The sequence below is a fragment of the Epinephelus lanceolatus genome, chromosome 11, assembly GCF_041903045.1.
Source record: "Epinephelus lanceolatus isolate andai-2023 chromosome 11, ASM4190304v1, whole genome shotgun sequence".
In the NCBI taxonomy this organism is placed as follows: domain Eukaryota; kingdom Metazoa; phylum Chordata; class Actinopteri; order Perciformes; family Serranidae; genus Epinephelus; species Epinephelus lanceolatus.
The window spans coordinates 20001288-20013552 of record NC_135744.1 but is presented as its reverse complement, the minus strand read 5'-3'; the positions used below and the strand labels follow the sequence as shown (position 1 = coordinate 20013552).

Genomic DNA, 12265 nt, shown 5'->3' with positions numbered 1-12265 from the left:
CAGGGTTTGTGGGATTCTGAAGGAAACCAAGCTGCAAAGTGGAGAACCACTCTGCTGGTTTAAGGTTTTGTTCAGACTGGCCAGACCTCAGTGCGTTACTGTTCCTGTAATGGCATTAATAGTGACTCTGATGTGGGAGTTAGTGTCACTCACAATGACAGTCCACATGAAATAACATCAGCTAATGCACAGAGGCTAGAGTGATTTAAACTTACAGGAAAATCTGCCTTCACTTCCCACTGCAAGAGATGCAAAAGCCTCAAAGAAATGACTGCTTTCTTATCAAAATGATTTTGATCATCAGTAACTTGTGAGTATACAATTAAAAGAAAATAATATTTGTCCAAATTAAACAAAAAACAACTTATCGCTGGAACTATTGGAAAACAGTTCTCATTATAAATTACACTGCAAAATGTTCATGATAAAATCCCACATACAGAATCTTTAAGGGCGCATATAATCTGCTTCACATTAAAACTGTAAATGATCTAACAGCTTATTAAAAACATTGTGGTGTTCAGTTTCACTTTGCAATATCATTATCAAGTGATCTTTAATCCATGTAGCATTTAATGGAAACTTGTAAAACGGTGGAAATAAAAAAGGCTGGAGTATAGAGTGAACTCAAAACAGAACCACAAAGTAACACAACTAATGGAATGAGCTAAAGAGCACTATGAAACACTTTCCAAAAAAAGACAACTATACCAGTGTCTGGGGAAAAGTGCATTATGAAAGTTCAATAATTATAAAGGACGTTAAAGGGAAAGTTCACCCCCGAATTAAAAATATATATCTTGCCTCGTGCCTGCAGTGTTAATTATCAGTCTAGATTGTTTTGGTGTGAGTTGCAGAGTGTTGGAGAGAGCGGCGTAGAGATGTCTGCCTTCTCTCCAGTATAAAGAAACTAGATGGCACTCAGCTTGTGGTGCCTTAAGTACCAAAAAATACAATTGAAAAACTCAACAGCAATGTCTCTTTCTAGAATTCATGACCCAGTTAGAATCACAGACCTTGTTGTGAGCAGTTTCATGTAGGAACTATTTTTTATTCTACTGAACTACACCCATCAACCAGTTGGCAGTTGTAGTTTTGACAGGAAGAAAATAGTTCGTACATGAAACTGCTCACAACAAGGTCTGTGGATTATTTTGAGTAACCAGGTCATGATCTCTGGAAAGAGACATTGCTGTTGAGTTGTTCAAATGTATGTTTCTGGCCCTTTAAGCACGACAAGCAGAGTGCCATCTAGTTCCATTATATTGAAGAGAAGGCAGACATCTCTACGGCCAATATCTCCAACACTCTGCAACTCACACCAAAACAGTCTGGGTTGATAAATCTTACCACAGGTGAGACAAAGGTGAACTGTCCCTTTAAAGGAGACCATCTTGAATGCTGCATGTTTGAAAACAACAGGTAAGAACTTGTCTACTTGTCTTTGTTTCCAAATTAAAATATCTATCAGAACAGAACTGTTTTAAACCAAGGCTCTTCATGCTATGTGAGGAAAAAGTTGGTCTGTGACATACAGACAGAGTGGAATGTCGGGGGGGGGGTTGACAAAAAAAGCAGGAAAAACATAGAAAGACATCCTAACGAGTCACTACACAGAGTGTTTGACTGCCGCAACTGTCAACCCTTATCGTCAGTCAAGATGGCAGCCAGCTGAAGGGAATGTGCAAAGCTGCTACTAAAGGAGCCCTAATGATGATAGCTTCAATATGAGACCTTTTCTCTGAGGTGACAAATACCTCCTCACACCATACCTTCACAAAAATGTGCTCCTTACACTCGAGGAACCCAACCACTGACATTTATTGGTCGGGAGCCCTGGCTCTGTTACAGAGCGTGAGAATAACTACCGTTACTAAGTACAATAAACGCCGTTCACGGACCTGATTTATGTCATCTGCTCAAGGTGGAAGGAGGGAAATTAGACTGGAGGAAATTGTGACAAGAGTGTGACCCCACCAAAACCAAGCCCATTAATTCTGGGGGGAGGAAAGAAAGACTTTTTACTTTAAAATTCACAGCCGTAAAAAAGGCAAGACCTGTGGTCATGCTCATATGTCCTCAGTTATGGATTGTGTGAGAGACATGCAGTGGACTTAGCGTGAGCATGTATGCATTTGCAGGAGACGTGGAAAAACAAAAGCTTTTCTCAAGTCTACACTTCTGCTATGATTTCACTGCCATCACTGTAAATCAGTGGGCATTGAACAGCTAGTCGTTAACCTGTCATCAGGACGATACCGACTGCTGATGTTTTTCAGTGCTTATTATGCTAACGCTGTCCAGGATGGCAAAGAGGGAGCGCACACACGTGAACAAAGACGAACACTGAATAGACATCAGCAAGTCGGCAACAACATTCTAATAGTTACTTTACAAAAATGTGGACACCCAACTTTCATCTCCGCCAGCTCAAGTGCAGACACACACACACCTGCAGAACCCCAACTGGATGTTTGGGTTTTCTGGGCCGCTTGTTTTTAAAGAGAGGCTAGTTTCCTGCGAATAACAGGTTGATAAGAGTTACTCGCTAATGGGCCCTAGGACCACACAGCCAGGTACAGATGAGATCCTAAAAAACATGCCCAAGAATGGAGGTTAACAGTCCATACGGGATGCCCTCTGGGGATATATGGCATAGCAATGTACTTGCACATACTGTTAAACTGTCAATAAAACTTAAAAAGAAATCTGTGTTTAATAAGCACTGGAATGTGTGAAAATTCAGCAAATGAAACACTTGCTTCTAATTGAATCAACATTGAACATTACGTGGGTTTATAAATCATGCGTCCGTAGCTTAGCCACCAGTGTGTCTGATGAGTAATCTGTATGATTGAATGGGACCAAATTTGCTTCTTCTTGTTTGTGTGTGTTTTGACAGACGAGCTGATAGAGTCTTCAGAGGAAAGTTTTCAAACTGAAATTTAAGCTACAATTGATAAAATCATCGTCTCCAAAATGACAGATGAGATCAGATGAAACAAACACGTTGTGGTGCCAATCTAAATATAATCAGACACAAAATCTGCTGCTGTATGAAATACTGTAAACACCTGACTCCGAGAGCATCCTGTCTGTAATTAACGCAGGGCTTTTTTCCGATAGTGAAACAAACGAATACGTGCAGGCTGATTGGAAGAGTTAAACAACAAGCTGGAAGTACAGCAGAGCTCAGAAGCATATGGCTTTTAGCTTTTGAGTTATGAGTCTGGGAAAAAACAACAAGATTTTCAGCAAGCCCTATTCAGCTGCAGCATTTCAATTTATCCCAAAATACCTTTTCCCTCTTTAACCAGCTGAAGGAATTTTTTCTTCTGTTTCTTAATAAGCACTTGTCCAGTCTGGAAAAAAGCCATCAATGAGCTGCAGAGAGGGAGAGCAGCGAGTTCTTTTGGCTGTAGACGAAGTGGTGACAGGTACAGAGGCAAAGGATTAACGGCCTTTTTCTTTAGAATCGCAGCACAAAGGAAACTTCTCTGTGAACCCCCTCTTAGTGCCGTCTTTTTTGTGTGTCTGCATGCATGCGCAGACTACATTCTAATCATTACCAATCCCCTCCTCAAGTTGGTGGCTCAGGTGCTGCTGCCCTTTGGCCAAAGAGCAAGCTGATCTTACTGACACAAGGCAGTGGGCCCTTTTAAACACTCTATAGTGCATGGTCTAAAGTGCATGGTGCAGATGCATTTAGGTGTCTAACTCCACCTTGTCTAGTTAAACGGTTTAATCAGGGCAGAAAGTAAAGCGCAAGGGGCAAAGGGGTTGTACTTAGTCCTTTAATTTATCATAGATGTGTTTTGGATGTAACATGAATTCAACCACTTTGAGTGTCATCTCCCATTCCCTTTAAAAGCCAGGTGAACCTGCACCTGGTGGACTGCTATTTACATGGCAGATAGATGACAGAAATAAGCCAACAATGCGCCTGATCAAACCTACGGGCGTACAAATAGGCACAAGCACATTTTCTCCTTATATAACATGTGCACTGGCTATGAAAATGATGAATATGTCAGTCTGGATATAGCAATGTAAGTTGCTCACAGACAGACTGGGAGCCAACCAATCAATGTAGAAAGAGTTAATAAGTTCAAGACACATACAGCTGGATATTTGTGTGATTTAAACAGCTTTCTGTGCTTCACTAAATGTGACAGAAATAAACTGTGTAAAAAAAACACGGGGTCACTGGTTGCCACAGAGATGGCTGAAACCTTTCACTATAGCATAAATTAAAAACGATGCACAACTGTAGCTTCTGTGTGGCAACACTTTCCAAAAGGGTTGCGTGACTTACCATGAATCGGCCTTCATTGTACAATGTTATAGGTGTATGCTACTAAATATTAACTTTTATTATATTAAATAGTCCTTAAAGCTAAGAAACAAAAGGTTCATGTGCTGCAGCCACCAAAGAACACACTGAAATTAGTCTGAGATACATGCAAAAAAACAAGAGTAAACAGTGCTCGGTATTAAGCACACCAGTGTACAACTGTATATGTATTTGGGTTTATGTGTGTGTGGACATTTGTCAACCCAAGCTTCACTAACACTGCCCTTTTATTTTCCTCTGAACAGCAACAGGCAGCAGTAAAACCCTCCTCAGCTCTCTGACATCAGAGTCAGGAGCTGCAGACTTCACAGGGTTAACTAAATGACACCACTGCACAAACACTGTCGCCTTAGCGGCCTGGCACAGGCTGCCAAAACCACAGGAATGGCTCTATATACTGTACATTATTGGGTACATATGTGTGTGTTGAGTGACTCCAACCCTCTGACTGGGAGCGTGACAGAGGTTTCCTGTATGTGACAACACTCTCTACTGTACTCCAAAATGAACAGGTAATACAGCACACACACAGTCTACCTGCTGCTGTCAGACAGCACTGTGTCTGATGTGTTTAAGATTTACAGTTTCCTTTACAATAAAATCACATGTTGAAAGTGACAAAATGGTAAATCTAGCAAATTTAACACATAATATGAACAGTATTTAAATAACTGAATTGATAGTCTAATAGGCGCAGTGAGAATCTGCTTTGTAATAATCTTTAACTTGCTTTTATCAGTAAATGGCATTCTCACATAGCCAGACCTATCTAGTGCTGTGCCAGCGCTGGACAAAGGTCTGGTTAAACCCATCATGTCGTTGTTTTACGCACAGCGCTAAAACGAAATGTGGAGATAGGTCTGGCTGTGGGAGAATACTTTTACACTTTTACATAACAGCACGGATTTGGGATACTTGATTTAACTGTAGAGAGATGCAACTGAGCATGTTACAAAGGGTGTACAGAAGAAAACTCCTGAAACTATTTATTTCAATAAGCTACACTGAAAGGGAATTACTGTTCCATTCTAACTAAAAACTGAAAAATATCCTGGCTGGGCCTGTGCCCTCTGTAATACAGACAAAATCATGAGTAACCTGTCGTAGCAACACTCGATTCCATTTATTTTCTTTGTTTTATTATCTATTAGTAGCTGCAACAAAGCCGTGTAATTAATCATGAAATGGCTGGGGATTTTAGTGGAATTTGCTGCATGTGTTTTTATCATTATATTAAGTCCACTTACACAAGCTTTTGAGTCGCAGCACCACTGGAGACAAGAAATATTGCAGCAGGACAGACTGATCATCTCACATGATACTTATGCAACACCTCTTTCATTGCTATTGCCACCAGTCTAGTCATGTTTGCTAGAGCTATTATATGGGGGTAAAATGTTGATCTAGTGTGCTGAATATATACATCAATATGTGCCCTTGTGTGTATATTTATTCACATTGTTGCTAAGTTGCTTGTAGCTGAAACAACAGATTATATTTTCTGTGTGAATGAGTCAAAAAACCCATCATCGTATTGTGTGTGCAAAAGGTAAAAAGGGCAATTCAAATCATTCCATCACCACCTTTCATCGGAACAAAGCTTACAACAATAAAACATGTAGTGTGGTGTTAATAGGTGCATCAGTCCAAGTGTTGTGTGTGCACCCACTGGCTTTACCTTTCTTCTGAAGCTGTGTCCTCTCCTTCTGCCGCAGATCTATCTCCCTGCCAAGTGCCTTCCTCTGCCGTTGCAGCTCACTGCGCAGCACGGCTATACGCAGCTGCATGCACTCTCGCTCTTTCTTCTGCTCAGAGCACACAGGAGAGAATGATACGGAGAGAAAACAAGGAAAGAGGATGAAGGGAAATATTTAGTATGTGGTCACAGCAATTTTTTTTGTGTTTATTACCCTTCATAAAGACCCTTAAATTCCTAAATAGCTCCCTCAAAAACAAGCTATGTTTTCGCAGGCTGATCCCATGTCACACTGATTTAATGCTCATCTACTGAGCTAATTCTTGCCGTCAATAATCCAGAATCCGCTGTCGACAACTGAGGACAAGAACCACGGTGAAGGACTGGGCAATTGAAAACATTTCACTGAGCCCTGAGATCAGCATTACAGGTAGAAAGGTTTAGTAATGAGCCCAAGTCATCGGAATGGCGCAACGACTACCACAAGCAGCGCTTTAACCTTTGGATATTTGCCTTGCCTGAAATTCAGTTTATCAAAAACAGCAGACATATATGATAGTCCAAGTAAATAGTTGGAGCACATAAGTGGCAATTACAGAATTCATGGTTACTGCTGGAAAGATGGGGTTTTTTCATGAAAATGGGCTGTCTTTGCAGTAGAAAGACATGACCAAAGAAAACAGGAAAATGACTGTGGCAAGAAGCAGGCGATGCAGTAACAGAATCTTGGTTCATATTTGATCAGCACTGCTTAGTTTCACTGTTTGATCTCACTTTTTTTCAGTCTATGTTTACACATCGATCCATGTTCGTAACTCGCAGGGGGGGCTGGAGCCTATCCCAGCTGACATTGGGTGAGAGGCGGGGTACACCCTGGACAGGTCATCAGACTATCACAGGGCTGACACATAGAAACAGACAACCATTCACACTCACATTCACACCTACGGACAATTTAGAGTCACCAATTAACCTGCATGTCTTTGGACTGTGGGAGGAAGCTGGAGTACCCAGAGAAAACCCACGCTGACACAGGGAGAACATGCAAACTCCACACAGAAACCTCCACCCTGGGTTCGAATCAGGAACCCTCTTGCTGTGAGGCAACAATGCTAACCACTGCACCACCGTGCCGCCGACTATGGCTTCTAAACAGTAAGCTAAAATATGTTTCTGAAAACATTTTAGGCAAGAAATGTTTTATGAACAGCCCCGGACTTCTCAGACTCAGACTCTTTTAGTGACTGAATCTCACTTCAAGTTACTATTGTTGTTCACAAACTAAAGAAATGACAGATCATTTTAGTTTTACTGAATATTTGAAGGCAAACTGTAAAACTATATCTCTTATTTTGTTGCAATTCTATCATCTTCAATTAATTATATATATATATATATATATATATATATATATATATATATATATATACATACACATACATATATTTGTGTGTTTTTATTTTATTTTGTTTGTTTGTGGGGTTTTTTTTTTTACGAATTTGTCCTATCGTCAAGAATACAGTTCTCACAAAAATACCCTGAAATATTGTGATATTATTTAAGGACCATATCGCACACCCATACTCAGCACTGTCTAGTTTTACCATTTGATCTCAGTTTCATCTGCATTTGAGAGACAGCGTGAGGGGCAGATCTCTCTCTTGATCTGCTTCTGTAACCTTTCTATTCCAGGGTGGTTGAGCAATACAAAAATGCAGAAGTACAATCTGTAGTTCGAGCAACAGCCTGAGAGAAGTGAAGATTTGCCAAATGAAGATTTGAGCGGGGAGATCTGGGTGCTGGTAAGATCGAGGACAGTTTACTATAATTAATTAACACATATTACGCTCATTGTTGTGATACAAAGCTGGTTGAAAATCAGCAAAGTAACGGTTTAATTAATCACTCTCCAACCAGTAGATGCATTTCAGCATCAAAAATATAGGTTTAATATGGTTTATGTAGGAACACCAGTGAAGCAGGCTGCAGGTGTGGACATAATCAGAGCCCGTTAACTGGTGTGTCTCTCACTCAGCAGCAGCAACAGGGTCTAGTCATTAGTTAACATCCTGCCCTCTCTATTGGGTGTCCCTTCATTGGGCTTCACGTCTCTATCTGGTAGAGGTGGAGCCTGCAGTGGGCTAACCATCTAATGAGGAACAGCACTAAGGATACATGGAGTGATGTGGATATGGTACACAGTAGATGAAGGGGAGAGATTTTAGGTTAACAGAAACTTACAATGAAAAATGGTAAGTTGGGACGAACAGATTCCACGCAACTTCAAAACATGCACAGAGAGATTTAAGAGGTGACGCCTAGGGACTACGTGGATGGAGATTCAGCAGAGAATGACATGGATAATGAAGAGTTGGGAGGGAGAGAGCTTGCTGGCAGGATAACAGAGATTCAGCCTTGTTATTCATCCTGAAGTTTGCGAGCAGGGACTGTGGTATCACACACACATACATTTAGATAGTGATCAGGGCCTGGATCAGAGGAAACACAGATATGCTTCTTGTTGAAGACTTCTGAGGGCTTTGCTGCAAAAACAGAGAGGGGTATCAGTCGCTGAGAGAAGACTGATAGAGCCTCCATCTCTCCGATGCTTCTCCTGATGCTTGCATGTTAACCACCACTGGCTTTGGCACGAACTGTGAACCTCCTACACTTTCACTGAGCGACGCAGTTGACAAAGTGGGTCAAAAACATGTCGGTGTGTGTGTGAGACTGTAACCGACCACCAGGACCCGTCTGACTCCAATTGAACATAACATCAAACAGCAGTGGGTCAGCTGAGTAAATAAGCAGCAGGCGTGGGGGGAGCGCGTTATAACCCAGCAGATTAATGGCAGAGTGTGGGTGAGAGGGCGAAAGGGCCATGCGCTTGGGCTGGTGGCCTCCACTCTGTCCCCCTTTGATCCGTGCTCACTATGACGCGCACAGAAGGATAGTACTGAGCTCTCCAAAGGCAAAGAGGGAAACCCTTAGAAGAGCCACACAATGCTCCACTCACTCTTGCTGGGATTTTTTTAACGGAAAGGTAGAGGACGAGGATTATGTGATTTATTAGCTGATGTGAGCTCTGAAAAGGGTTTTGAGGAATGTTTGACTGAGGGGGAAATATCTGAGACAAGTTTTTGAAAGGGATCCTTTGTGGCAAAAGAATGGAGCCTCAATGTTTTTGCGGGAAGGCTTGAAAGGGCTATAGTGGAGCCACTTTAGGTAGGGTGAAGGTCTGGGGAAAGGAACAATACAATGAGCCATATCAAAAGCCGATGAGCGCATGATGGAAAGCAACAGCTGTAACAGCTGTCTAAAGAGGCACTGTAAAGAGGCATTCAGAGCCTTTAAATTGGTGTCTGTGCAGACACACATAAAACACACAGTCTCCTGTAGATTTGAAACCATAAAAATAGTGTCAGAGTTGACATTCCCATTCAATTCAGTGTGGCAGAATGGTTACAGCAGCAGCCATTTTTATGTGTACCACTGCCACTGCAACCGTTGTAGTGGGCTAAGTTCCATATAAGATGCAAAGAGAAACTTAACAGCGTGCAGAGCAGCATATTTTTACATCTACAGCCTTGTTCGCACGGGACCAGTATTACCTAGGGACCTCTGGTAATTTCTAATAATTGGGGAGGTCATCTGTGTTCTTAACCGTGTGCAAATTTATTTTTCACGTGAGAATTCCGCCTTAAATTTTCTACCATATTCGCCAAACACAGAGGTCGTAAGATAACAGTCATGTTCGAACTGGCATCTCAGTGATTCGGGGTCGTATTTGGGTTTTCTATTTTCTCTGCACCTCGTTTCTGCCTCTTTCCCCATCAAGAATTACAGATGCTTGGTAAGCAATCATAAACAGCATTTTGGGTGTAGGGGGCTCATCTAGCCACACAGCATGGAGCCCCGTTTGCAGAAAAATCAAGCTCAAATCTATCAGAAAGAGTAAAATCTCAAAAGATGATGCGATGGATGACATTCGATAACATGTGGTTAAATCATTTCTGTTTGTTTAACATACATTTAAAAGAAAAAAGGAGATTAACCCCCTAAATTAGCGTTAGGTCGACCGATTCATCCATTTGGCCAATTAATCAGCTCTGACAGGATTTGATATATAAACTATTGTTAATGGTGGAACAGGCTCCGATAGTGGCTGATAGCCGTAATCTCCACTTGTCACATGGGTACGACCGTAAGGCTTTTGCATGTAGTAACCCACATGCAAATACAAGGTAATGTGTGCTTTAGATAATTTGTATGATTTAAATGAAGTTAACTAATGTAAGACAGCTTTACCTCTTCGGTTGACCTCTAGTTAGGTGTGCTGTGTAGTCTTTTTGTGTTGTGCTCATCCCAAGTGAATGCGCAGCACAAAGCACAGACGTAGGGGGGTAATTTCTAAATCGCATGAGGTCCCCAGGTAATACTAGTCCCGTAAAATAGGGCCTAACTCTGTGAATTAAGTATTTATCTCACCTAAACCAGAGCTGGTGGTTGTCGGAACAGTGGAATAATGACTAACTTTGACAGTTTTGGTGAGGTTTTTTTTCTGTCGAGTTTAAATGAAGTGTCTTTTACAATAAGTTAACAAGGCAACGATTGGTGAATGGTTAATTTTTCTGTTTAATACAGGAAATATGTGTAAGAATAGGCCAAAACAGAGTTCTCTAACTAGTGTGTGACACACTTTACGACCCACTGACGTGTTGTCACCATGACAACTAACAAGAATCACTACTGCCTTTTGAACTAGTCTGACCACAGCAGACAGTTCAATGTCCTTTCTATACATTTTATTTCTATGTATGTATGTCTTGTATGTATGAAGCGCTGGGTGAACACAAAAATATCCCAGCTGCACTTTTTCCAAAGCCAAGTCGACCTGGAGGATGAGAACACCAAAGTGTCACTGCCTCGGGGCTTTTATAACAGCAGAAGAGACGGGATGCTTTTGAAGTGAATGTTTACAATAAACACAATGTCAAACCTGGGATCAGTGCTCCGTTTTCACAGCTGTGTGGCTGCCAATTCCAAAAATGTTAAATATGCTTTCTTGCTTTTGCTGTGGATCCTAGCCGAGGATATGACAGGAGGTGAAAACATAAACAGTGGATTTTGGTCAGTGTTATCATCTAGGCCGACGGGATATTGCTCTCTTCATTTTTCAGTTGAGCCATCAAAATAGAAAGATACCAAAGCTACCCAAAGGGTATAATTACATCTCACATTACTTTACATTACAATTACGCCTGGGGATTTGGGTGATACAAGCTCTCAAATCTCACTGCTTACTGCTCCCAAGTATTTAGTGCAGCACTGCTGGTGTTTGTTGTTAGCGCCGAAGCCAATAGGCCTGTTCCTGCTGATCACAGCGATTGCTGCTCCCTCAAGAAAACACCAAATCTTAAACTGCACCTCATCTTAATACATTTTCTTAACACATGAAATTCCACTCGTGCTGACATCACATAAGATAATAGATAATGAAACAAGGGTTGTAACAGTTGACTAAAACTTAACTAAATATTAAAACTAGATGTAATTAAATCTGTCAATTGCCTTCACAAAGTGTTGAATAAAAATCAAATCAAATTAAGAGTACAAAACTGCAACAACTCTAGAAGAACAATAAATAAGTGGCTTAAACACTGCTGCTGACTTAAAAGCATGTTGCTGATGAGCGAAAATTTGCTGCTGATGGGTGACAGCTCTCACCCGTTCTGTGCAGGTCGCCGTCGTCCTCAGCTTCTCTTCGATCTCCTTCCCAATCTTCTGGACTGTCACTTGGGTCTGCTTAATGGCTCTCTGGGCTGTGTGAAGCCTGCAGTTGAGGAAGAAGAAGACAAAGTCACCATCCGGATCACCGTCCGTAACCACATATTGGACCACAAGAACAACCGCATGTTGAAAATGCATTTCCAAGTGGCCATTAAATTGACTGTGTCAGTGTTATGACTACACCAGCAAATCATTTCATTTGACTTGGATGTTTACTGTATTGTGTCTGTTTGGCGGACATCGTAAGAATCATGATTGTCCCCATGTGGAAGAGTCATTGTGCAGTGTGTTTGTTATCCCTCCTTGTGTCTTTTTCTGATTTACTGACGCTGATCATCATTGTTCCAGCCCAACTGCTGATTCTTATAAACTGTTGAAGTTAATGACAAGTTTGGACATTAATACAAAGGACAAAAACAATACTG

General features: G+C 41.3%; 1 protein-coding gene across 1 annotated transcript in view; it reads right to left on the bottom strand.

The window, feature by feature from the left end:
• The window catches only part of uvrag (UV radiation resistance associated gene), a 117794-nt gene that overhangs the window by 84335 nt on the left and 21194 nt on the right, over positions 1 to 12265 (bottom strand). The window contains exons 7-8 of the mRNA XM_078172342.1: positions 11778 to 11883; positions 6033 to 6159 (exon numbers count right to left, since the gene is read on the bottom strand). Of these exons, the coding sequence (XP_078028468.1) occupies positions 6033 to 6159; positions 11778 to 11883 (233 nt within the window). The remainder of the gene's footprint in view (positions 1 to 6032; positions 6160 to 11777; positions 11884 to 12265) is intronic.